Source organism: Mustela nivalis (assembly GCF_964662115.1).
Source record: "Mustela nivalis genome assembly, chromosome: 5".
NCBI lineage: Eukaryota > Metazoa > Chordata > Mammalia > Carnivora > Mustelidae > Mustela > Mustela nivalis.
The window spans coordinates 30,127,600-30,152,983 of NC_139024.1; the positions used below are offsets into that span (position 1 = coordinate 30,127,600).

Below are 25,384 nucleotides of genomic sequence, written 5' to 3' on the forward strand. Positions count from 1 at the left end.
CCACTGTGGTGTACTTTCTTTGCCAAAAGAGTAAATCTGTACATCATGCTGTATTTGGTGCTTTGAAACATAAAGCATTTTAAATATATTGAGGAATCTTTGGTGTTTACTCTAATTCACAATTGTATTAGAAACCATGTTTTGCCCTTTTAGAGAGTTCCAAATACTGAAATTGAAATACTGAGTTGGCTGAAATAAGAGAAAGGATGAAAACTTATTAAGGATGAGTTTCAGTATTTCTGCAGAGAATTAGTTATACTTGAAGTACTTTTATGTTTTAGTGGCTATTTAACTAATACAACAGCCCACTTCTTAGGTTTCCCAATACCCTCATCTTTACCTGCCCTACCTAACAACTCTAAGGGCTTCTTTTCACCTCTCATTTCTAGTCCTCTTTCTGTTAAGGCTACACGCATTATGATTAATCCTTAGAATTTGATTGGAGTAGAGATTCTTTAAGGTTCTTTATGCTCTTGAGGTATATTTACTTTAAAAAATATTTCTTAGCATTAGAGCATTTTAGCCATCAGAAGCAAGTAAGATTTGAACATTCCATATTATTTTCTTAATCAAGACCTGTCATGATTAGTACAGACATCTTCCTGTTGCTGGTGTTCCATAACCAGAATTGTAGCAGTCAGTTTAGTCCTACTGGGATCATGTAATGAACTTTGAAAATTGACTTAGATTAGTAACAGGAAGTATATACTGTGTTTTCAGTGCCCGTTATGTGTGGACCTGGACCAGGCTGTCTTCCTCAACATAACCAGTTTCTTTATAGTCCTGCATGGTACAGATAGAATCTTCTGTATAAAGATAGAAACAAAACAAAACTGAGACACATGGGTTTCCTAAAGTGATATAAGCGAGACTGGTTGAAATTCTGGGACTTTCTTCTGAACTTAGGCCTATCGTTCTATCCAGTATACCATTAGATTCTTTTTGAAGAGAAGAGCACTGACTAGCAAGGTGGTTGGAAGGAAATTCTTTTCTTACAAAGCCAGGCCAAATTCTGTTTGCTTACCTATGATTGACCACGGGCAAACTACTGAGCCTTTATAAACATCAGCTCCATATTTGTAAAATATCTGCGTAGGAATTTTGCTGTTGGGATTTGTGAGATAATATATATGAAGTATTTAGCATAATGTTTCACAGACGGTAGGCTTTCAAATGTTCCTTTCTTGCCTTCCATGCTAATGAGCATCATATATTTATACATATCAAAGTTTTATTAGAGTATATACTCTATTATAGATCAGTATATAAAATTTTATCTATGCCTTATATATGTATGTTTCAAGTAATAAAATGATGTTAAAGGCTAAGTCTTAATTCAGAGAATTGTTATTTTTCACCACTTTTTCTGTTTGCTTTTTAAGTCTCACTAATCCTAAAGAAAATCTTTTGAATTTAATTTTTGAAGTGGGTTCTGATTTTAACAGTCTTTGTTAAAATAGAAAAGCTGTTAATAGAAAGACACTTGAGAATATTGGAGATCTATTGAAGATGTATTGGAGTCTACGTTATCTCTTGGTATTCTTTCAATATTAAATGCTATTTGCAGAGTTTTTAATACTGATACAAATATTGATAGAGTTATTGTATAATCAGTTCTTAGGAAAAGTGAATTTTGAGTTGTATTGATATGATCATAGTTTGCTTTTGTGTATATGGGGCTTATTCTTTATAGCATTTGTGATTTGACATTTGCTATTAGCATTATCTCTTGACGCTTTGCAGATGGTGTTACTTGACTTATTCAAGTTCACTTCTGAATTTAACCCTGTTCCAGACATGTGTCTGATCCTAAGAAGTACGAATTATTTGGTTAGATTGTCTTCTGAGGGAAGACTGTATTTTTTTTTAGTACTTATTTGCATTATAAAGGATTCCAACATTCTTGTGAAATTTTGATATAGAATAATTAGCATGGTTTAATTTGGTGGTTCTTGAACATTTTGTTCTCAAAACTCATTTACACTCTTAAGAATTACTGAGGACCTCCCAGAACTTTTCTTTATGTTGTTTATCAGTATGTTCTATTGATATTGTATTAGAAATTAAAACAAAGAAATTTAATACATTAAATGATTTAGTATTTTAGGATAATTCTAAACTATTGATAATAATATACTTCATTTGTTATATTAATATAAGGAATATTTTTATTAAAAATAACTTTCCTAAAATAAAAAAATACAGTTGGAAGAATGGCATTGTATATCTTTTTTCAAATTATTTAAACATCTAGCTTAATAGAAGACAACTAGGTTCCCATATGTGCTTCTGCATTTAGTCAATTCTGATATCTTGCATTATACCTCTGCAAAACTCAACTGACTTTACACTCATGGGAGGATGTGAGTGAATGAGGCAAATAATATTTTAATTAAATAAAATATACTAATATTAAATTTATTATATTAAATAATAATGTTATTTATTTTTAATAATAATTTTGACCTCACAGACCTCTTAAAGGGATCTTAGAGATTCCAGACCACACTTTGAAAACCACTGATTTAATGTATATAATGCAGTCTGACAAGGAGGATATAATGATGATTTTGGTATCTAGAATAGGGTATTTAAAATATTATTATGCTGAATGATACCATTAATGTTTTATGAAAAGATTTTTCATCTATTTGATGTTGTATATTCTTTTTGGTAGATTTAGCACTGTTGAATAATACAAAGACACTGACATCAGCCAGGTTAGAATTAAAATAGTGTCCCTTCAGCTGTGAGGACCAAATGTGTGTTGCCTTTTCTATAGTCTTTCCATCAATGATCAGAAGAGACTTTTTTCCAACCAAATCTGAATGGAGAGCTGCCACTGGGTAAAATTACACTTTTAAGATGTAGAGAATCTTTGCAGTCATAGAATTTCTCCACCCAATCTAGTATTTGTGGGTCTAGCATTCTGTCAAAATGGTGGTGCCCCTATAATGAGGTCTACTTATTGTAATGAAGAGAGTTTTTTTGTTTGTTTGTTTGTTTTTTAGAAGATATCCCATTCCTGGGATGTAGGTGGCTCAGTGGGTTAAAGCCTCGGCCTTCGGCTCAGGTTATAGTCTTAGGGTCCTGGGATCGAGCCCCGCATTGGGCTCTACACTAGGCAGGGAGCCTGCTTCCTCCTCTCTCTTTCTGCCTACCTCTCTGACTACTTGAGATCTGTCTGTCAAATAAATAAATAAAAATAAAAATCTTAAAAAATAAATAGAAGATTTCCCATTCCTTTCTTGAATAGTTCTCTTAAAACTTGTTTGTTGAGGGGCGCCTGGGTGGCTCAGTGGTTAAAGCCTCTGCCTTCGGCTGAGGTCATGATCCCAGGGTCCTGAGATGGAGCCCCACATCGGGCTCTTTGTTCTGCGGGGAGCCTGCTTCCTCCTCTCTCTCTCTCTGCCTGCTTCTCTGCCTACTTGTGATCTCTGTCTGTCAAATAAATAAATAAAATCTTAAAAAAAAAAAAAAACTTGTTTGTTGAACTGATACTATTTCTGTTAAGTCTGCTATTTAGTCCTGTATTTCTACAGTGAGGCAACAAAGTTGTAAGCATCTGCTCTTTTACATGAGGATATTTTATGCATATGGTGGTAGTTACGTTTTCGCTCCCTTACCATTTTATTTAAGTGTAAAACTCAGTTTTCTTCTGTGTTGCCTTTTAATCCATTATCAAAACAATTTTGATACAGTTATTCAGTGGTCTGTAGATCTACCAATATGGACATATACAATGCTTTTCATCATCTTGTCTTTAAGGATATTAAACTGTGAGTTACCTTGCCAGTTTAAGAACAATTAACCTAATAATCTCATAGGAAAATTAACTAAGACTATTTTTTCATGACTTTGTTTAGCAAATCCTGTTCTTTTTGTTGTTGTTAATTGCTATGTATTAATTCTAAGCTTATAGTTAAGTAGTTTTCACAATCTATCATTGTATCTCTTCTGTTTTCTTTTTCAAAATTGGGGAATTTTGCCTTTCTCTGGCACTTGTGATTTTCTTCATTATTTCTCAGAGATAGCAGTGATTATGCTTGAAATCCTTGCCTGTTTAAAAGAGAGGAAATGGTATCTCATTGTTTAATTACATTTTTTTTAAACAACTGAGGCTAACTTTTTTTTTTCATTTATTTGTAGGCCATTTACTGTTTGCTTGTGAGAATTACCAGTTTTTCATTTGATGAATTTGTTTTTTATTTATATGATTTATAATGAGATTAAAAAATTTTTGCACATGTTTTTAAGTATTTCAAGTTGGCAAATCTTTCATCTTTTTACATAGGAATCTTTTGGCGTTAGATTGCTTAGAAAGGCAATCCTCAAGACATGATTGAATCTACCATGTTTTTTGAACTTTCTTCCCTTTTAGTCTCACAGGTTTTAAATAGAATGTTATTAGGATCAGATGTCTCTTTTCTCTGTATTTGATTAATGGATACATAATTGAATATGTCCATATGGCATACTCTAAAGTGGTAGAGCCATTTTTTCCCAAGACTCTTGTCACTTCCACATTGCTTACCATTCTAGGTTGTTCATTTCTACATTTACTTGATAAGCAATGAAGTTTTCATGAGGAAAATGAAGAATCATTTGTTCTACTTATAGCTAAATGTGAAATTTAAGAAAGGTCAAAATAGGTGAAATATTTCACCTGTTATAATTGGTCTCAAGTTTTATAACCTGTAATAGAAAGCTTTAGCTATATTTTGTATTTACCTTGATTGTGTGTTGCCTTTGTTCCTCTTTTTATGGCTCCAGTTATTAAAATGATAGGTTGAAAGGACGTGATAAAATAAATATAAATTTATGTACTTGTAATCAGGAGTACTGTTAATTCTGGATAGGAAAATCTGGTTTAGTAGCTACATTTGTTTAACAAAAATATATTTTAACCAGTCACTATTTCCTGCTTTATTTTTTGGTCACATTTAGGTTTTAAGCATATTTTACTCGTATAAGAAAACAGAGATGTCATACATGATGATAAAATCCATTTTTTAAAAAGATTATTTATTTGAGAGAGCGAGTTTACAACTGTGGGAGAAGAGGCAGAGAAGCAGACTCTCCATTGAGCACAGGGCCTGAGAGCAAGGGTGGGGATATGGGGCTTGTTCTCATGATCCTGAGATCATGACCTGAGCCGAAATCAAGAATAGGATGCTCACCTGATTGATTCATCCAGGTTTCCCAGAACCATTTGTTGTAGGTAAATGAGTGTCCATCTGTTGGACAAAACTCCATCTCCACCTCTTAATAAAACTATAGCTTAAACTCACAATGAAGACTTAAACACTTGCTGTTATTAATCTGTTACTAGTCTGTGGCAGTAATGGATTTCAAACCATTTTGCTCTTCATTGGAATGGTTATTCAAAGAGTAAGGCATTTTGCCAAATTTCATACTTTTTTTCTCTTATTTTTCTGTTTGGCTGTTTACTCATTCATTCATTCATTCATTCATTTTCTACTGTTTATCAAATACTCTTAGATTTTTGGGAACAAAAAGGAAATCCAACAATGTTTAACTAACCGACTCTCATTACCTTGTTTCTTTGGTTTCTCTTAGAATGTCCATACATGTATGTATGTGTACCTATGTGTATACACACACACACACACACACACACACACATATATGTTTATAAGGAGAATGGGAAAGAAAATTGTGTTTGACATAATGAATAATAATATGACTAATTTGGGAGAGCACATGCATTTATATGCTGAGAGATATCTGTAATATATTGATATGTTAAAGAATTAAGATAAACGCATTTTATTAGTAAAATAAAGGATAAATTTCTTGTTTTGATATGTGAAATTACTAAAAACATTTTAGGTGTTTCAATTGTCAATTTGTAAACAAATGATTATTAGATTTAGAAATTGCTCTGAGCATTCATTTAGATCTTTAATACATTAATTGTGTTCAGCTTTACACATACATGCACACATATTTATACACATACATGTAAGGACTAAATTTATTTACTCCAAGGCAGTTAAAATCAACGTATTTTCTAAGAATCAAGGAAACTATCAATTTGCCATGAAAATATAAAGCAAGCTTTTAATTATACAGTGGTATCTAGCTGTAACCTTACTTAAATACATCTAATTAATTATAGCATGTGAAGAATGAATAGGTTCACATTCCAAGTAGTTTTAATTAAGTTGTAAGTGACCTTGGTTTTAGCTTTGTGTTAGATTAAGTACCTGTAAATAATGAACATTAGTTATTCTGAAAATATAATTTATCTAATTTTCTGTAGTACAGCAACAATTTGCATAACACATTTTTCTTGAGAGAAAAATAATTCTGAATAAATGGTGTCCTAATTTTCATGGTCATTTTCTTATGTATTTAAGACTTTATTTTGGGGGGTATGAATATTTAATAATCTTTTATGCCACAAACCAAATAAGAATAATTTACAATGTTATTAATATACTGTGCTTTATGTAATTATTCTTATACTCAGTTCCACATGGACTGTTAATTCAAAGCTATTTTCATTTACTTAGCTTTTAACATTTTCTTTTATTACACTTCATTATTCTTAGTTTTCAATATGCATATCTTTTTCATTTGACATGTAAATCTAAAATAGCTTGTTATCTCAAAAGAATACGTTCTCTAAATTGAACATTGTTTTTCTTTAGATACAGTGTTTACTATAATGTATGACATATGCTGTTTAGTACACACAGTGGAGGTGTAGATACAGCTTTAATTTTTACAATGTATATCTCTATATAATTAAAAAAGAAAATACATGTATTTGCTTTAATTCACGGGAACTGAATGCCTCCTTTTTTTCTTGAAGCTTTATTCATTGGGTACTGGTGCGTTATATGGTTTTTTGATCCTCCTTGTATGCTTAGAATCCCAGCCCAAGTAGAGTATTTGAAATTATCCTGTTTTAATGGCTAAGGTTATTACACCTTCATAAAATAAACTTCAGAAGCTTTCTTTCTTTCTCCTTTTTCAAAAATGTTTCTATAAGAAAATGATTATGTCTTTCATGAAAGTTTGATACAACGTCTGGTCTGGTGTCTTTTTGGAAGGTAGACTTTAATTACCAATTCAGATTTTACAACAGTTGTTGGCTTATTCAGATTTTTTATTAGTTAAGTCAAGTTTGAAAATTATACTTTTAATGAGATTAGCCATTTAATCTGAGTACTCAAGCTTTTTGCTCTAGAAGTATTTATAATGTTCTCTTATTTAAAAAAAAGATGTTAACAGTTTTTAGTTGGATTGCTCCTTTCTTCCTTTTCTCTATTTTCTCTTTAGTGATAGAGGAATGTTTGTTTTATTTTCAGAGAACTACTTTTGGTTTTGTTGCTCTTCTGTTTATCTGCCCCCCCACACATATGCTTTGGCTCATATTAATATAGCATGTATTAGTTTAAATAATAAGGCTTGTGGCAGTTTTCCAACCTTTAGATACATAAGGATTGGGATAAAGCCCAATGGCCTTCTAGTTACACCCAGGCATAACAGATCTATTTGTATCACAGTGGAGATGGGTTTCTTTACTTGTTTTCTTATGCTATCAACAATAATCATGGTAACATTTGGAATACTCTAAAAATATAAGGTGACCTTAAGGACATTTTATTGTATTTGAAAAATAAGAGATCCCAATGAATATCCAAGAGATGTATATTTCATAACCTGATGACTTGTGCTGATAGAAAATGACTTCATATTGATCTTTTTATTACTTACTCATTTTCTTCACAAGGATTTATGAAGCATCTTTTTATATATAAGGCATTTTATAAGGTAGTTTTTGTTTAAACTACAAGTAGGATAATTCAGCTTTGCAAATATTAAAAATAGGGTTATAATTCTTTTTTTTCTTGAATCATATATCATCTTTTAAAAAAAATTAATGGACTTTTTAGAGACGAGTTTTAAGTTTACAGAAAAATTGAGCAAAAAGAATAGAACATCTCAGTATATACCTCTTTTGTTTCATAAATTATCTTAAGTTAAGCAGCTGCTCTGTTGATCTCTTTGATAGTATTATTTTAAGTCTTTGTGTCCTTGTTCCATATTACCTTCTTCTGGAGTGACCTCAGGTTCCACTGTTGATTTTGTTAATTATCATTTTTTAGGATAAGATTTCTTCACATGTGGGGCTTCTGGGTGGTTCAGTGGATTAAGCATCTGCTTTGAGCTCAGGTCACGATCTCCAGATCCTGGGATGGAACCATGCATTGGGCTTCCTGCTCAGTGGGGAGACTGCTTCCCCTTCTCTCTTTGTTTCTCCCTCTGTCCCTCTCCACTGCTCATTTTCTCTGTCTCCAATAAAATCTTAAAACAAAAAAATGATTTGTTCATATGTTTTGGAATTTTAATTCTTATGCAGAATTTGTAACTTCTCCCCGCTGCATCTCCCCTATGCGCTGTATTAGATTCTTGTAGTAGTTGTGGCCCCAAGTGTCATTTTTATAGTAGTTCTTCCATCACTTTTCATGAACAGCACAGCCCAATTCCCTTGACCTAGCTTCAGCTAAGCCTTGTTTCCATGTGGCATGGGACATTTCTCATCTAGGCGAGAGGCTCCCCGGGAGCCAGACCTTCAGACCATGCTGTCCAGAACTGGAGCCCAGCTTGTCTCTTCATGTCTACACAGTGCTTTGCCTTTTTTGCTCAATGTTTGGTCCAGGGAGATATTTTTGTTGTTTTTAAGTTTGAAATGTGTCTTTTAGGTTCTCTCTTTCTATTCAACCAGAAGAGATACTTTAAAGCATGAATTTTGTGTCACCGTTTCTTTTTCATCTTAATTGCTAATAGTTGTCTTTTTTCAGAAGGCAGTCTTCTTCCTATCTTAAGCATAAAGGGGAAGGGATTATTTTCAAAATAATTTTAAGAAGTTTAATAGTAAAATCTCTTTTAGTGTTTGTATTTTTTTAAAAGAAGAAATGACTTGTTATTCTTACAGGATCATCATTTTTTTAATTGTGGCAAACTAAGGGTTTAGCTATTTGTGAATATCGTAAAAACTGAAAATAGTAGAGTAGGGACGCCTGGGTGGCTCAGTGGGTTAAAGCCTCTGCCTTCGGCTCAGGTCATGATCTCAGGGTCCTGGGATCAAGCCCCGCATCAGACTCTTTGCTCAGCAGGAGCCTGCTTCCTCCTCTCTCTCTCTGCCTGCTTCTCTGCCTACTTGTGATCTCTGTCAAATAAATAAACAAAATCTTAAAAAAAAAAAAAAGAAAATAGTAACTAAATTCAGCATATAGAAGGTACATACCAATTGTATTGTCTTAATCAGTGATATAAACACCTATTCAACTGTTATTTCTATTTAGAGTTAACATTTAAATCTCAAATTTGCTCAAGGTAATAGAAAATTAATCATGATAGTTATGTTGATTTAATAAGAATAACAACTATATATAAATATTTTGATGATTCTGGAAAAAAAAAAAGCCAAAACCAGGAACTTGTTGCTTATAATATTATCAAGCCTTATTTATATTTGCTTTATTTTGGTATTTTTTAGCTGTCTCCAGTTTTATATGAGTACTTTGTTGTACTCATATAACAGGTCAATAGCTTTGTTGTTTATGCATTTTATATATCAGTTGTTAACTAGGAAAATGTGATGTGTGATATGCTGTCCTTAGGGATTGAACTTCTGTGAAGAGAATTTAGTGCCTTGCAAATCCCCCAAATAGAAAAGACCCCTAATAAATGCTATGATTTTTATTGTCTGTACCAATAAGGAAAGAGGTTAAACATTGCTTGCATATTACGAGTCTGTATGAAATATAATAAATAACTCTCATGCAAATATTAAGTGTGTATATGAGCAATCACATGTATTGCTTTCTACAAAAAAAATGTTCTTTTTTTTGATACACAAAGAAATAAACTTACTTGAAGAGTAATATCTTACCCGCTTGCTCCATTTTATAAATCTGGCTATTTAGATGCTCAAACACATTTTTAATTTCTGTGTATAAGCTGCTATTCTTTTTATTAACTAGTTAAGAGTACTATGTCTCTTCTGCTTAGGAAGACTATAATGGACACCCTGTACTTATTGCCTTTCCTTCCTTCTTAGCTAGTTGTAGTTATATGTTAGAGTAAGGAGTTTGCTTATGAATCTATATGAGTAAGTTGTGAAAACATTTATTGCTGCCATGAAATAGTAATAATTAAAACATACTATAATAATTTTTCAGTGGTAAGATTTTTTAGAAAATAGTGTATGTCATCATGATTCCCATGTGGTCAAATTGTGTTTGATTTTTAAAATATTTTTATCTGAAAAATACAATTTAGTAGAAGAAATAATTTGATTTATCACTGGTTGTCATATTCTTAGTTATCAGCTAATTTGACACTTGATAAGAGATTTTATTTATATATTTTCTGGTGTTCATTCCAAATATGGTAAATAAACCTATTTTATTTAATAGTTAAGTGAGTGATGCTTTGTGTCTTTGGCAGACAAAAAGTGAAAAAAATTGATAAATCAGAATCTGGTTTTTGTTATTTAAAAATAAGATAAAGATAAAAATAAGATATTTGTAATATTTAAAAATCACTTCTTTGATTAAGTATTATATGTTTGTTATGAAAAATTTGAAAAGATAAAAATAATGAAAAATGAAAAGGGTACAAATTAATGAATTAAAAAAATGAAGACATAATTACCAAAATGTGGAAAGGAATGGATGAATAAACTGGGTTATAACCATGTAATGGGATATTATTTAGTGATAAAAGGAAATGAGCCATCAAGCTGTGAAAAAAATGTGGAAGAAAATGAATAATGCCAAGTGAAAGATGTCATTCTGAAAAGGCTACATATTATATGATTGTAACTGTGTGACATGCTGGAAAAAGTGAAACTCTGAATATAGTCCGAAGATCAGTAGTTGCCAGGGGTTGGGAAGAGGGGAAGGGATGAAGTGAGGAAGCCCTGGGCAGTGAATTTATCCTGTATAATACTATTAATGGTAAAATCATTCATCATAGTCATTATGCATTTGTCAAAACCTGTAGAATATGCAACACACAAAAAATAAACTAATGTAAAACTGTGCACTTAAATAAAATCTAATTTGGTAGTCATTATGATACAACTAGACAGATAAATTATGCTATGCAAATATATGCTATCTAGCTCTCAGCAGACCATTTTACAGTAGAATCAAAATATCTTCCAGGCCACTGATTGCATATTCTGTTTTGAAATGAAATATTCTGTTTGTTCTCCAACATAATACCCACTAGCCACTTGTGTTTGTTGATCTCTTGTAGTGTGGCTAGTATGACAGAAAAATTATATTTTAAATTTATAATTATTTAGAGTATAAATAGGTCATGTGCCTAGTGGCTACAATATTAGGGAAGTATTGAAATTAAGTAAGATGGAAAAATGTCAGTAGTTAATATAGTTCGGTGGAATTAATAGGTTGTTGAAAAACTTTACCCTAAATATTGGTTCAGTGACAATTTGGGGTCAGTTCTTTCTTTTTTTTAAATTCTTTTCTTATTCTCTATTATTTTTATTTTTTGCCCTGTCCTCATTATTTTATTTTTTTAAAGATTTTATTTATTTACTTGTCAGAGAGACAGAGCACAAACAAGGGGAGTGGCAGGCAGAGGGAGAAGCAGACTCCCCGCTGAGCAAGGAGCCCCACTGGAGATTCAATCCCAGGACTCTGGGATCATGACCTGAGCCTAAGGCAGACACCTAACTGACAGAGCCACCCAGCTGTCCCGGTCCTTAGTATTTTTAATCAATCATTTGCATACAGGTACAGTTATTGAACTTGGATTCAGGACAGATTCAACATTGATAGTGTTTACTGATAAAACAGATACCTAACTCTGGATTTAGAAAGCTCTCAAAAGACTAAAAAGAAGAAACAGGAAGAATTTGAACCTTATAAGCAATCTATTTGAATTCTGGGCTTACGAACTGTAAAAAATACAGGATATAGGAATCTTGGACTATTAGGAATTCATGTGGAAAAAACCTAAAACTAAATGTTTTTACTTGGCTGCACATTCAGTTTGAACCAACAGTGTGATGTTGTTATCGACTTAGGCTATGCTCAGAAAAGTTTAACATCTAATTCAAGATACTGGTGTACTCTCTTGTGATCTGCCCTGATCAAATTATATTTGAAATATATGATCAGTTTTGGTTTATGATGTCTTTTTTAAAAACGGCTCAGGAAAAGGTGTATTTGTAAAGTACCTTGGGTGAAGAATGATCTAGAAATCAAGTTATATGACTAATAGTAAGGAAATGATTAATGTTTACCTGGGAGGGAAAGTGATTTGTGTGAAATGTGACTAATACTTTACTTGACTTTATCTTCAGGTATTTGAAGGGCTGTCTAGTAGAAGTGTTACTAAGATCACTCTCTGTAACCTAGAGAGCAGAGATGAAAGTTGTAGTGAGGGTGACGGGGCTCAATATAAAGAAAGATTTATTTATTTATTTGGATTTTTTTTTGGCAATTAGTGGCATGAATTACCTTAGCTAGCAGAGGCCTGAATTACCATATAAAATAGTTTGCTGCTGGCAGATCTGTGCTAGATGTTCATCAGCCAGGAAAAAAAATTATCAATAGCAGCAGTATTTATTGAGCATTTAGTGCCAGACACTGTGCTAGTTTCTTTTAACAAATAAGAAAGCTGAGGCTAAGGGAGTTTATGAAAGTTGCCCATTGTCCTATAGCTACAAATTGGCAGACTGATAATTAAAGTTAGTTCTTTCTGACTCTAAGCCCATGCTCTCAACCGTCCTCTTATTCTGTCTTCCCATGGCAGTAATTATTGCTTTTATGAGAGCTTTGTTTTAGCTGTCCTCTAAGGTACCTTCCAAATTGAGGGTAGATGACTACATTGTAGTTTTTTGAAAAAGTTTATGTGAAAGGTGACAATGAGGAAGAGTTATCTAATTCGAGAATATAGCTGCTTGAAATGCAGACATACTGGTGGATGACAGGAAGACTAAGGAAACTATGATCTAACCAATGATTAGTTGAAACATTGTTTCAAACTTAGAGTTGCTACTTACAGAGCACCAGGTTATGTTGTATTTAATTTCACCATTGAACAGAGAATAATTTAACAGCAGAAATTAGAATATGTGTATGGCGCCTGGGTGGCTCAGTTGGTTAAGCATCTGCCTTCAGCTCAGGTCATGATCTCCAGGTCCTGGGATGGAGCCCCATGTTGGGCTCCCAGCTCAACAGGGAGTCTGCTTCTGCTTCTCTCTCTGCCTCTCCCCCTGCTTGTGCTCTGTCTTCCCCTCTCTCAAATGAATAAATAAAATCTTTAAAAAAAATAATTTATGTAAGCACATATTACTATCATAAGCGTACTTTGCTGAAAAAAATGCTAGAAGTAAACACGTACTTTTGTTACTATTTTTTGTGCTCATTTTATTTCCTAATGGTAGTGGATTATTAGATACTTTTGTAGTGTTTTCTTTTAATTTCTGTTGTGATTGTTTTTAAGTGATAAATGCATGAGTGTTGTATATAATTAGCAAAGATTCACTAAATATTTCTTCTGATAGAAGACATTTGAATATATGCTTTATATGTAAAGTACTTAATACCTTACCTGGGATATGAGTAGTATACAGGTGTTAGGTATTGTTATCATTATTATTGTATTACAAATTATTTTGTGTACTTTACTCCCTTGTTTGATTATGATTTGTCTATTTTAATACTAAACACCTAAAGTTAATTGCTTATTATGTGCAAGGCCTTGTGTCAAATACATTTACATATATTATTTTGTTCCCATCACAGCCCTTTGAATCCTTGCACTATTATTCCTGCTATACTAATGAGAAAATGGGAGGCTTGGAAGGATGTCAAAGGCCCTCAAGCTCCTAAGCATTTGGCTTTTAAAGATTTGAGCCCTGGCTAACTTTCTCCTCTGCTAAACTGCTATGTTATACTAGCATTCATAAATTTGGTAAACTCTCGAATTAAGTTGACTGAAAAGGGATAATATGAAGAAATGATAGGTTTGCTGACTTACAATGAACTTAGACAAAAAAATTTTTTGAAAATATGAGTGGCGATGGTATCCGTGGATTGTATATATTTTGTATTTTTTAAATTCTATAAAACACCTGCAATTTTCAGAAACACCATTCATTTAATAACATTTTCAGAAAAAGTATCATATTAAATATAGATAGTAGTTATAAGCATAGCTAGAATAGAAAACTGTTGCATTGAGATAAACTTCGTAACAGAACATTTGAAAAAATTGGTCTCCCAAACTTTTTTGATCATACTTTCTAATAACCACTTCAATAATGCATTGCTGATGGAAATGTAGTTATTTAATTTTAAATTATAAACATATACTGTTAATGCCTTATATTCATCATAAAACATACATAGCAATGGAAAATTAAAAAGGATGATGCTGTTTTAAAAACAGTACTTAACTTTATTAATGGTACTAAAATTCTTTCTAGTCAGAGCAACATGATTGAGTATGTGTCCATATTTTTAATCATAGTTTAGCATTTGTGATGTTTTGGGATTCTGGTTCTTTGTTCATGTCAATTTAGTACTTCATCTTTGAACAATGGAGAATCATTGGAGAGTTTTGTTGGCAAGCAGTGGAGGGGAGATGGCTTGTATTTACCAGACCTACATTTCATATGATTTATTGTTGTTGCTATGTGGAGAATGGATTGGAGTGTTTTGGATAGATGTGCAGAAACCTTTTAGGAAGTCATTTGAGTGATACAGGCGGTAAATATTTGGGAACTTAAAATAGACAAGCAGAAAGACTTGACATCTGTTTAGTAGTTGAGATCAGAGATCAAGGGCCATATGCTCTACCAAATGAGCCCAACTGGGAGCCCCACTAAGTGAGATACTACTATTAATACACTAAAATTTTTCTAGCCTTCATTGCATTTTTTATTCATATTGACCTTGCAAGTAAACAACCCCCATCCTTTCAGGAATTTTCTTAGAAATTTATTTATGGGTCCAAGTTTCCCCATTTTGTGGAAATTTGCATAAGGTTTTTGTTTTTTTTTAACCTACTTGTGGGTTTTTTTTTTTTTTTAAAGATTTTATTTATTTATTTGACAGAGAGAGATCACAAGTAGGCAGAGAGGCAGGCAGAGAGAGAGAGGAGGAAGCAGGCTCCCTGCTGAGCAGAGAGCCCGATGCGGGACTCGATCCCAGGACTCTGAGATCATGACCTGAGCCGAAGGCAGCGGCTTAACCCACTGAGCCACCCAGGTGCCCTACTTGTGGGGTTTTATATTTGTCTCTATTACTTCTCCTTAGGATTGGCCAGATATATCAGACTATTTAGAAAATTTAAAATCTTGATTTTACCATGCAACTAATTAATACTTTAACAAATTTGAGTTAATATGTCTTCTAGTTTATATATCATTGATAAAATTTTGAAAAGAACAGAGCCATGGGCACTCCTTGAAGAACAGCCTTAGTAGCTTAACTCAGTATTGAGATTAATCCCGTAATGTACCTAACCATATTGTCATCCAAAAGGATACCTTGCTCGCATGAAGATATTGTGCCTATGGTGCTTCACTACATCATTTTTCAGAATGCCCGGTGACTATCTGATACATAGATGGGTTGGTCTCTCTTCTGAAAGAGATGTTTTGTAACTCCTGATAGACTTAGTTTTGACTTTTGATGAACTCTTTAATATTGACTAGTTGGAAACAGAATGGAACAAGGGGTGCCTGGGTGGCTCAGTGAGGTAAGCATCTGCCTTTGGCTCAGTTCATGATTGCAGGGTCCTGGGATGGAGCCCCATGTCCCATGTCTGGCTCCCTGCTCAACAGCGAGCTGCTTGTCCATCTCCCTCCTCCTCTCTCTCTCTCTCTCCCCCTCTCTCCTGCTCATGCTCTGTCTCAAATAAATAAATAAAATCTTAAAAAAAATAAAAACAGAACTGACAAACCTTTTATAAATGTTGAAACTTTACTTGCTTTAAAGCCTGAGTTAGTGATTAAATACTTTAATTGTTCATTTTTTGACTAACCTGAGAAACAGAGTTTGAATAGGACATTAATATGACCAAAGTTGTGTTTTACTTGGAAATAATGTGTTTTTTTTTCTCTAAATCTTTGAGTTAACTGATAATCCATGATATCTGCCATATTTATTCTGTGGTTTCATAAACACTCAGCATATCTCTGCATACACCAGTTTGAGAACAGATTTATAGTTCTAATTTAGGTTCATTTTCTCTCTCTCTCTCTCTCACCATTTTCATAGGATTTATAGCATAATTTTCCATGGTATATTATTCAGAGGTTTACTGTATTTTGCTTTTGTGATAATGTGATATTTGTGACTCACTTGATATTGTGTTGGGAATACAGCATCCATTATAGCATTGTTCCAATTGGAATAAAAATGATATAATTAAGAATATGGGATAAAGTGGGGATTACCTTTCCTGAGAGATTCACAAACTACATTTGTCTGTTAGAAGTGTTACAAGAAACAAGGACAGAATGCTGTTTTAAAGTTAGTCTGTACATGTTTTGAAATTTTTTTTTTTTTTACATCTTAGGAATATAGACTATTGGTTCATTATTTTGAGACTTTACAATCATTATTTCAATTTAATGAACTATTTCAATTTAATAATTTAATTTAATGATAAAGGATTTATAATAACTAAGAATTCTAAGAACCTTTGTCTTTTGACAGTACCTTAATAATAATATATTGATCATAATAATGGCTTTAACAACCTCTATCAGGGAAAGGATGTTACCTGTCTATTCCTCATGTGTCTGCTTTAAATCTCATATCTTTAATTTATAGCCAGGATAGTGAAATTTATCTTTTTCTCTCTCTTCCTCCCCCGTTTTTCTTTCTTTCTTTCTTAACTTTGTAGTTGATGTCTGTTTCTCTACCCACTGCTAACTTTTCCCTCTGTTTTTCAACTTGATAGCTTCTGGAACTTATGACAGTGCATAGAGCAGTGATCCAGACAGCTGTATCTTTACAAATAGTCACACTCATTGCCAAATTAGTTTGTAGTGCAAATCTTGAATGAGAACTGCACCTGCTCTCAATGTGGATGAAAATGGCAAATGTTAGGGAAAGCGTAATTTGGGGATTACTTTAAAACTGATGACAGCTGATCTCAGAATTCTTCTGGGGATTCTTCATCTCAGAAGTCATAGAAGTCCTACTATTCAGAGCAAAACAGCCTTCTTGTCTCTTTTCCTAGGTCTTAGGTGAGTTATTTTAAAGAAATAATGGGCTAAAAAAAGAAAGGAGGAAAGAGAAAGAAATGGCTCTTTGAGCTGCGATCTTTCTCCTGAGGTGTTACATTACAAGTTGTATTCCAGATATACTGATGTTTTCCTTAAAGTTACGTTGGACTAAAACTTTGTGAATCTCTAATTTACCATGTGTGAACACTGTATTTAGATTAAGTAAACTTGAGGAAGTCAAGAATATGTATAAGGGTAACTCTACCATCATAAATTATTTTCTTATAAAAGAAATGGTCTCAATTTAAGAATTAACACATTCTTTGAGAGTAGATAGAATGTGAAAGACTTTTCATGCTGTATGTAGAGAACATTTCTTGCTGCAATTTGTTTGTATTATGGGGATATCATTTTTTTTAATTTGCTGGTTTTAAAATACCACGCTTAACCTTAAGCACAGGGCTTATTACATTGAACTAATAGCAATTCAAAACATTTACTTAAAATTTTTATGGAGAAACTTGTATCCAGTCTGTATCTTTCAACTATAAGTAATTTTTTTGTTACTTTTGGTATTTTTGTTTAAGCCATTTTGGTAAACCGAAAGCTTCATTGATACATAAATCACAGTTCATCCCTTTCAAGTGTATAAATCACTGGTTTTTAGTATATCCGTAGATACGTGTAATCATCACCACAGTTGTTTTAGAGCATTTCCTTTACCTCAAAAAGAAATCCTAAACGTTTAACTTCTCTCCTTCTATTCCCTCCTTGACTCCCTTCCCAGGCCTAAACAACTACAGATCCACTGTCTTTAGAGTTTCTCTATTCCTGGACACTTCTTATAAATGGAATCTTATTATATGTGGTCTTTTGTGACTTCTTTCACTCATCAAAATGTGTTTAAGGTTTATATACTGCTACATTCCTTTTTATTCCTTTTATGGCTTAGTAATATCTGTTGTATGTATATACCATATTTTGTTTATTCATCCTTTAATTGATGGAAATTTGGGTGATTTCTACCTCCTGGCTATGTGAATATTCATATTTATTATATATAAGTCTTTGGACACATGGCTATAAATTCTTTGGGGTATATTCCTAGGAATGGAATTGCTGGGGTCACATTATAATTCTGTGTTTAACTCACTGAGGAAACAGAAAACTGTTTTCCACAGTGGCTGCACAATTTTGTATTTCCACAAATAATGTGTAAGAGTTCCAGGTTTCTCCACATTCTTGCCAAGATTGTTATTTTCCATTTTTTTTAAAATGGCTTTTCTTACGGTTTTGATTTGTGTTTCCCTGATAAATAATAATGTTGAGTATCTTTTCACCCACTTATTGGCCATTTATATATTATATATATATATACATATATATATATATATATATATATATTTTTTTTTTTTTTTCCCCTAGGGTAAATTCAGATATTCCAATCAGTTTTTAATTGATATATTTTAATTGGTGATAAGAGTTCTTTCTGTATTCTGGGTGTAGACAGTGATTGTACCAGTCTCTTGCCAGATATGTTATTTTCAAATATTTTCTCCCATTCTGCATTTTCCCCCTATGTTCTTGATATTGTCCCTTGCGGCAGTTTTTTATTTTGCTAAAATCCAAATTATCTATATTTTCTTCTGTTGCTCATGTTTTTGGTGACTTATTTAAGAATCCTTTGCTAAATCTGAGGCCATGAAGATCTTTTCTGTTTTCTTCTAAGAATTTTATAATATTTAGCTCTTACATTTAGATCACTGATCCATTTTGCATTAATTTTTGTATGTGGTATAAGTGTCTAACTTCACATTATTGCATATGACTAGCTAGTTGTCCCAGCATCATTTATTGAAAAGTCTGATCTTTTCTTACTGAATGGTTTTGTCATGCTTTTAGAAAACTTATTAGTTTGAATAGTATTTGAGTGGAGTCTTTAGTATTTTCAATATAGACGATCTCTTATGAGAAATAGTTTATTTTTTCCTTTTTGATCTGTCTTTTATTACTTTTTCTTGCCTAATTGCCCTCCAATGCAATATTCAGTAGAAGTTACAAATACAGCCTTTCTTGTTCTGTTTCTGTTCTTACTATTTCACCATTAAGTATGATGTTAACTAAAGATTTTTCATAGATCCCTTTACCAGGTGGTAGAAATACCTGTCTAATCCTAGTTTTTTGAGTGCTTCTATCATGAAAGGCTGTTGGGTTTTGTCAAATGCTTTTTCTGTTGTGCTGATCATGTGGTTTTTGTTTTTTTATTTGTTGGTCTAATACATCAATTGATTTTCTTATGTTGAACCAACCTTTTATTCCTGACATAAATCTCACTTTGTCATGGTATGTAATTCCTTTTATATATTGCTGGACATGGTTTACTAATACTTTGTTGAGGATTTTTATGTCTCTCTTTCTAAGAGATTGGTCTCTAGTTTTGATGTGTGTATCTGGTTTCAGGGTCAAAGTAGACCTGGGAAATGTTCTCTCTTTTGTTTTCTGGATAAGTTTGTGAGGAATTGTCATCAAATTTTTGAATGAACTTACCACTGTAGTCCTTTGGCCCTTCACTTTTCTTTGTGGGTAGTTTTGATTACTGGTTTAGTATTTCACTTGTTATAGGTCTGTTCAGATTGTCTGCTATTTGGTAGTTGGTGTCTTTCTAGGAATTTATTTTTATCTAGTTTACCAGTGCGTGGGTTTATTATTGTTATTTATTTATTCGTTTAGTGATTAGCTGGATTATTTTAGTACGTACAATTCCTCTCACCCTTACCCCACAGTATTTAGATTCTAATATATTCTTCAAGGAGGCACACTTTTGGGTATATCCACAAGTCACTCTGGAATCAAAGTAGTTTTGGCAGGAGCCTCTGCTTTTCTTACCCTGAGGACACTCAACTGTTAAATTTACCAGTTACCAGATAATTGCTCTGTTGTTTGTAGAAATGTCCTGGGGCATAAATTGCTCCATAAACTAATCCAGCAAATTTGGGACCCCTTTAAAGAGTAATTCCAGAGATGCTGAGCTGTTGTTGGTATTTATTCTCACCCAAAAGGACTCCTCCCACTTGTCGCTCTTTAATTCTCTTTTGTAACCCATTGTTGAATTTGTGAATCTCTAGTTATAGTTGACCACAGTCTGTGCTGTTTTTGAGATGGCCCTAAGGCTTCAACTTCCTGCCACGTTGCAAATGAGGACACACCTTTGGAAGAAATTGGGACCCTTTTTTTTTTAATTGCCTAAAATCTTTGATGCAAACTCTGAAGCTAGGAGTGGGGACAATGGAAAGCTTATCTCTTGAGTGACACCCCAGCTTTAGGAGCTAAGTACTTGATGGAAGGAGGGTAGTCAGTAACCTAAGTTCTTGGCTTGCCTCTTCTGATGTGGAATTAGTGCCTTATGAGCCAGGGTGAGAGTGATTGGTTTCTGTGATGTTTAGCCCAAAAGTCAAAGTGTTCCAGGACTGGGGACTGTGGCCTTGTATGTAGATAATGTCTGCAAAATGAGCAGCAAAAATAAAATATTTATTAAATATTAAACATTTCATATATACTTATCATAAATTCCTACTTTATGATTTGTGTGGAGTCTCTGAGAACAGTTAGAATTTGACTAATGTAAAATCTTCACATGTAAAATTATATAAAACGTTTCTGGACAGGAAGAAAATATATTCTCTAACCACATCTGAAGAAGTCTAAAAGCTTTCTGGAGCAGTTATTTCATACAATCGTGTGATTAAAAGTCTTTCTAAATCACTAGTTCTCTGATTCTGAAATTAGCTTAATTTCTGACAATTACTCTGCATAAGATACACATGGAAACTTTTATAAAAAGTTAAAGTGATGTGCCCAAATTTCAACACCCCCCAAAGACGACCACCAGAGTCCAGAGTCAAAGCTAAACAGCAAGGGTTGTTTATTACGAGTTCGAACCTGGACCTCCGCGCACTCGTTGCTGGTAACGCTAAGAGGTCCCGAGCTCAGGATCACAACACTTTTTATACACTATTTTTGGGGAGGCAGGGACTTAGCATACATGACAATATCTTGTAACAAATCGCCGCATACCGCGGGAAAATCAAAAAGGAACTCTAGAGCGGGAAAAGGCTGGGAAGGGATTATTGGTTAGGGCAAAGGGCTCTTCAAACAAAGGGTCATTCTTCAAACTGCTGAGTTGGCGCCGCTAGAGTATGTGTCACCTCAGGATTAACGGGGGTCTTCCTGTCAAGCCGCGCGGGGCACCAGATGGTTGTTATCTTTCGGCCCAGAGCCGGGTGGGGGTCCGGGAGCAGTCATTCTGTTAGTCCAATTCCAGGTTGGGGTTTCTCTGGCTTCAGATGGCTGTTATCTCTTGGCCCAGAGCCGGGGGAGGGGTCCGGGGGCAGCCATTCTGTCAGGTTCAATTCTGGGAGGGGGATGTATGGTTACAGAGTGTCTATAGAAAGTCTGCTGGTATTTTTCCATCTCCTCATGGGTTAGCAAGTGAAGGTACAGAAGCAGAAATAGCGGTAATGGTTATAATTTTAGGCATCTCAAAAGCACTTATGTAACTGCGTTTTAGATTTCAGATTTATTAAGCATTAAAAATTATTAATTAAGCATTAAAATATAAATTTAATAAAAATAAAATTAATTATTAAGCATTAAAAATTTGCAAGTCATGAATCATTAAAACATTTTAATGGTTCTTTAACTCTATAATGATAGCTGTTATTTATAGTAAGTTGTAAGACAAATGGTACTCTGGACTCTTTTTGTGAAAACCAGAACAATATAGTAAAAAGCAAATTAATTTTGGAATTTCCTTAGGTTATACCAAGAAAAGCTAAGTGTAAGAATTTGTTATTCTGTGATTTAGTTTTATATATAAAACATAATTATTTTGAAAAGTTTAATCATGAGCTTTAGCAATTGCAAATTGATTTTGTAAAACTGAAAAATACATAACAATATGAAGAGTTATTTTTCTTTCCTGAGTTACTGTTTTTTAAAAAATACTTTTTGGGTACTTCTTTCTCTGTTATTTTGGCACAAGTTTTAATAATTTGAAAATGGTGAGTTTGAGGTAATAGTTATTTTGATTCTTTTTCTTTTAAGCTGTTTGAACTGCTGGGACCTGATGGACTTGAACTTATTGAGAAACTCCTTCAGAACAGAATTACAATTGTGGATAGATTTCTTAATTCTTCAAATGATCATAAGTTGCAGGCTCTTCAAGGTAAGAAAGTATTCAGTGGTAATTCTAATTTAATGGAAACATTTCACTGGTTAGCAAATCTTTTAAAAATAATTACGCTTTTAATATTATTTGGTCTGTTATATAATTTAGTGATACCGCTTTTTAAGGTAGATTTTAAATCTGGCAGATTATGCAACAAATATTAATGCCTTAAATAGGGCCTATTACAGTAGAGATTCTCTTTATGTTTAGGTATGGCATTTTTTCTTGCTGAAGATTTGAGCAGACAATTTTTTTTAAAAGCAAATACATACAGTATTTACTCTGCGCTAAGTAGTGTTTTAATTTCTTCCTAACTTTTTTACCTTGAAAACTTTCAAACCTGTAGTAAATGTGTAAAATTAATATAGTGAATACTTGTATACCCTTCGTCTGGATTTGCTAGTCATTAACATTTTGCTTTCTTTCTCTCTCTTTCTCTTTCTTTCATTATTATTCTCTTTACATATGCACTCACACACATATACGTAAACAAATACCTACTGTTAAAGTTTTTACTGAACAGTAGCCTGACTGAGGCTTAGATGAATTAGAAAACTAATTTTCCCATCTTGATGCTTCACATAATTCTTTCCTTGTTCTGTGTTGCATCTTAGAGTTTGATAAGATAACTTGAACTGTGCTCCATCAGAGTATGGATCAAATCTCAGTCAGTCTTCATTGTCTTCCTAGCTTAGTTAGCAACAGTGCCTGGAACTAGTAGGTCTTCAATACAATAAATGTGTATTGGTTTGGACTACTTTGAGCAACACTTTGAGCAGTTCCTTTAGTGCTGCATTGAGCCAAGATATACTACTTGGAAAGATTTAATTAAGCATAGAAGGTAGTCTGTTGGAAGAAAAAATTTCCTTAATATTGAGTTGACCAAACCACATGTTTGAAGTGGAACTTGTGAACATTTAGCTTTCATTGACCTGATTCTTAGTGGTTCTGGCCATCTTCCCATTTTTTTAAAACTCGGTTTCCATGAAAAGGTGGATCATGCTCTTTATTTGCCTTGGTCATCTTATAAATATATCCTGAGCTAATGTTAATATGTTTTATTATTATGTTAACAGTAAGTGCTAATTAGTATTGATAATTATTTATTGAAATTTTGTAAATAAATAATTTCAGAATTATAAAACTTAATTTTTAAGTTCCTGATGTTGTATCTAAGAATTTGTAACACTAAACTATGTAATCTGTATAAAGAAAATATCTGGTGACTTTTCTTAAGCCACTGTATTAATATCGCTTAGATTTTATATTTTTAAAAACCTCTCCTTAAAACATACAATTGAATATGGCAGTTTAAAAAAAAATGAATTAAAGCATTGTGCAGTCTTATATTTTGGCAAAGGGAAAAATGGTTTTCATAAAGGTTCAATTTATAAAACATGGTATTTCTTAAATTTGCTTTGTAGACAATTGCAAAAAAATTTTAGGAGAAAATGCTAAACCTAATTATGGATGTCAAGTTACTATTCAGTCTGAACAAGAAAAACAATTAATGAAACAGTATCGCCGTGAAGAAAAAAGAATTGCCAGACGAGAAAGAAAGGCTGGGGAAGATGGAGAAGTTGCGGAAGGACTTTTGTGCTTTGATCCTAAGGAATTGCGGATACAAAGGTAATAAAAACCAGAAGCTGAAAAATGTTTCTGTTGTAATTGCTACCATTAGGTATCATCATTTTTTAGTTTAAACATTTTAGATGATTCTTACTTCTAGTGTTGTTTTCTTACAAGAACAGAATTTTGATATATGAAAACCTAATTTTCTGGGATAAAAAAGCTGTGATCTTAATTAGAATATTCTTGGTTGCATCTATGTAGGTGAGAGGTTTGGATTACAGAGGTAAGCTATTTTTAGGTGCTGTGCACACACCACTAGTAAAATTTGTGAAGCCTACAAAGATTTATCTTGAGACTTTTGGTTTTTTTTTTTTTTTCCTAGCTTAATAAAAATACTTTTCCTCATGTTATTTAGAATTAGGAAGGAGGAAAAAGAAATGAAGGCATTATGGTACTTATTCTTTTAAATATTGAATCATTTTTTTTTTAAGATTTTATTTATTTATTTGACAGAGAGAGAGATCACAAAGAGGCAGAGAGGCAGTGAGAGAGAGAGGAGGAAGCGGGCTCCCTGCTGAGCAGAGAGCCTGATGCGGACCTCAATCCCAGGACCCTGGGACTATGACCTGAGCCAAAGGCAGAGGCTTTAACCCACTGAGCCACCCAGGTGCCCTTGAATCCTATTTTTAAGGAATTTATATCGTGTTACACATCCTTGGATTATGGCAAACAGAATTATAAATAAGGGACATTAAATTAAACTTATCAGATGATATTATCTAAAAAAGTACCTAAAAAAATGTGTTAACTCCTATGTAGTTAACACGGAAAATTTCAGGATTGCTAATATCTTTCTTTGTATAATTTAGTTTCTTCTACTTCATAATGGAAGGCTACCTGAAATAGTTATCATCGTGAGCATTTTAACATATGCAAGATAAAAATTTCAGATTTACCCTATTATTTTTGTATTTACAGAGAGCAAGCACTTCTGAATGCTAGAAGTGTTCCAATTCTGAGCAGGCAAAGAGACACGGATGTTGAAAAAATACGTTATCCCCATGTTTATGATTCCCAGGCTGAAGCCATGAGAACATCAGCATTCATTGCTGGTGCAAAGGTATGTTATTGGTATATGACCACTTTGAGATAATATGTCTATTCTGAGGAAATAATACATAGATTTTCCCTATTTCTTTTGTGACGTTTGTACTTGTTGATATACTATGCTAACTTTTAAAATAGTGGGGAAAGTGAGATAATACAGTGTATGTAAAGTTCTTGACACATAGTAGGTATTCAAAACATATTTGTTCTTTTCCCTT

General features: G+C 33.0%; 1 protein-coding gene across 1 annotated transcript in view; it reads left to right on the forward strand.

Annotated features, from left to right (window-relative positions):
- The window catches only part of ASCC3 (activating signal cointegrator 1 complex subunit 3), a 338,051-nt gene that overhangs the window by 39,261 nt on the left and 273,406 nt on the right, over positions 1-25,384 (forward strand). The window contains exons 5-7 of the mRNA XM_082731866.1: positions 22,364-22,484; positions 23,912-24,116; positions 25,038-25,179. Of these exons, the coding sequence (XP_082587992.1) occupies positions 22,364-22,484; positions 23,912-24,116; positions 25,038-25,179 (468 nt within the window). The remainder of the gene's footprint in view (positions 1-22,363; positions 22,485-23,911; positions 24,117-25,037; positions 25,180-25,384) is intronic.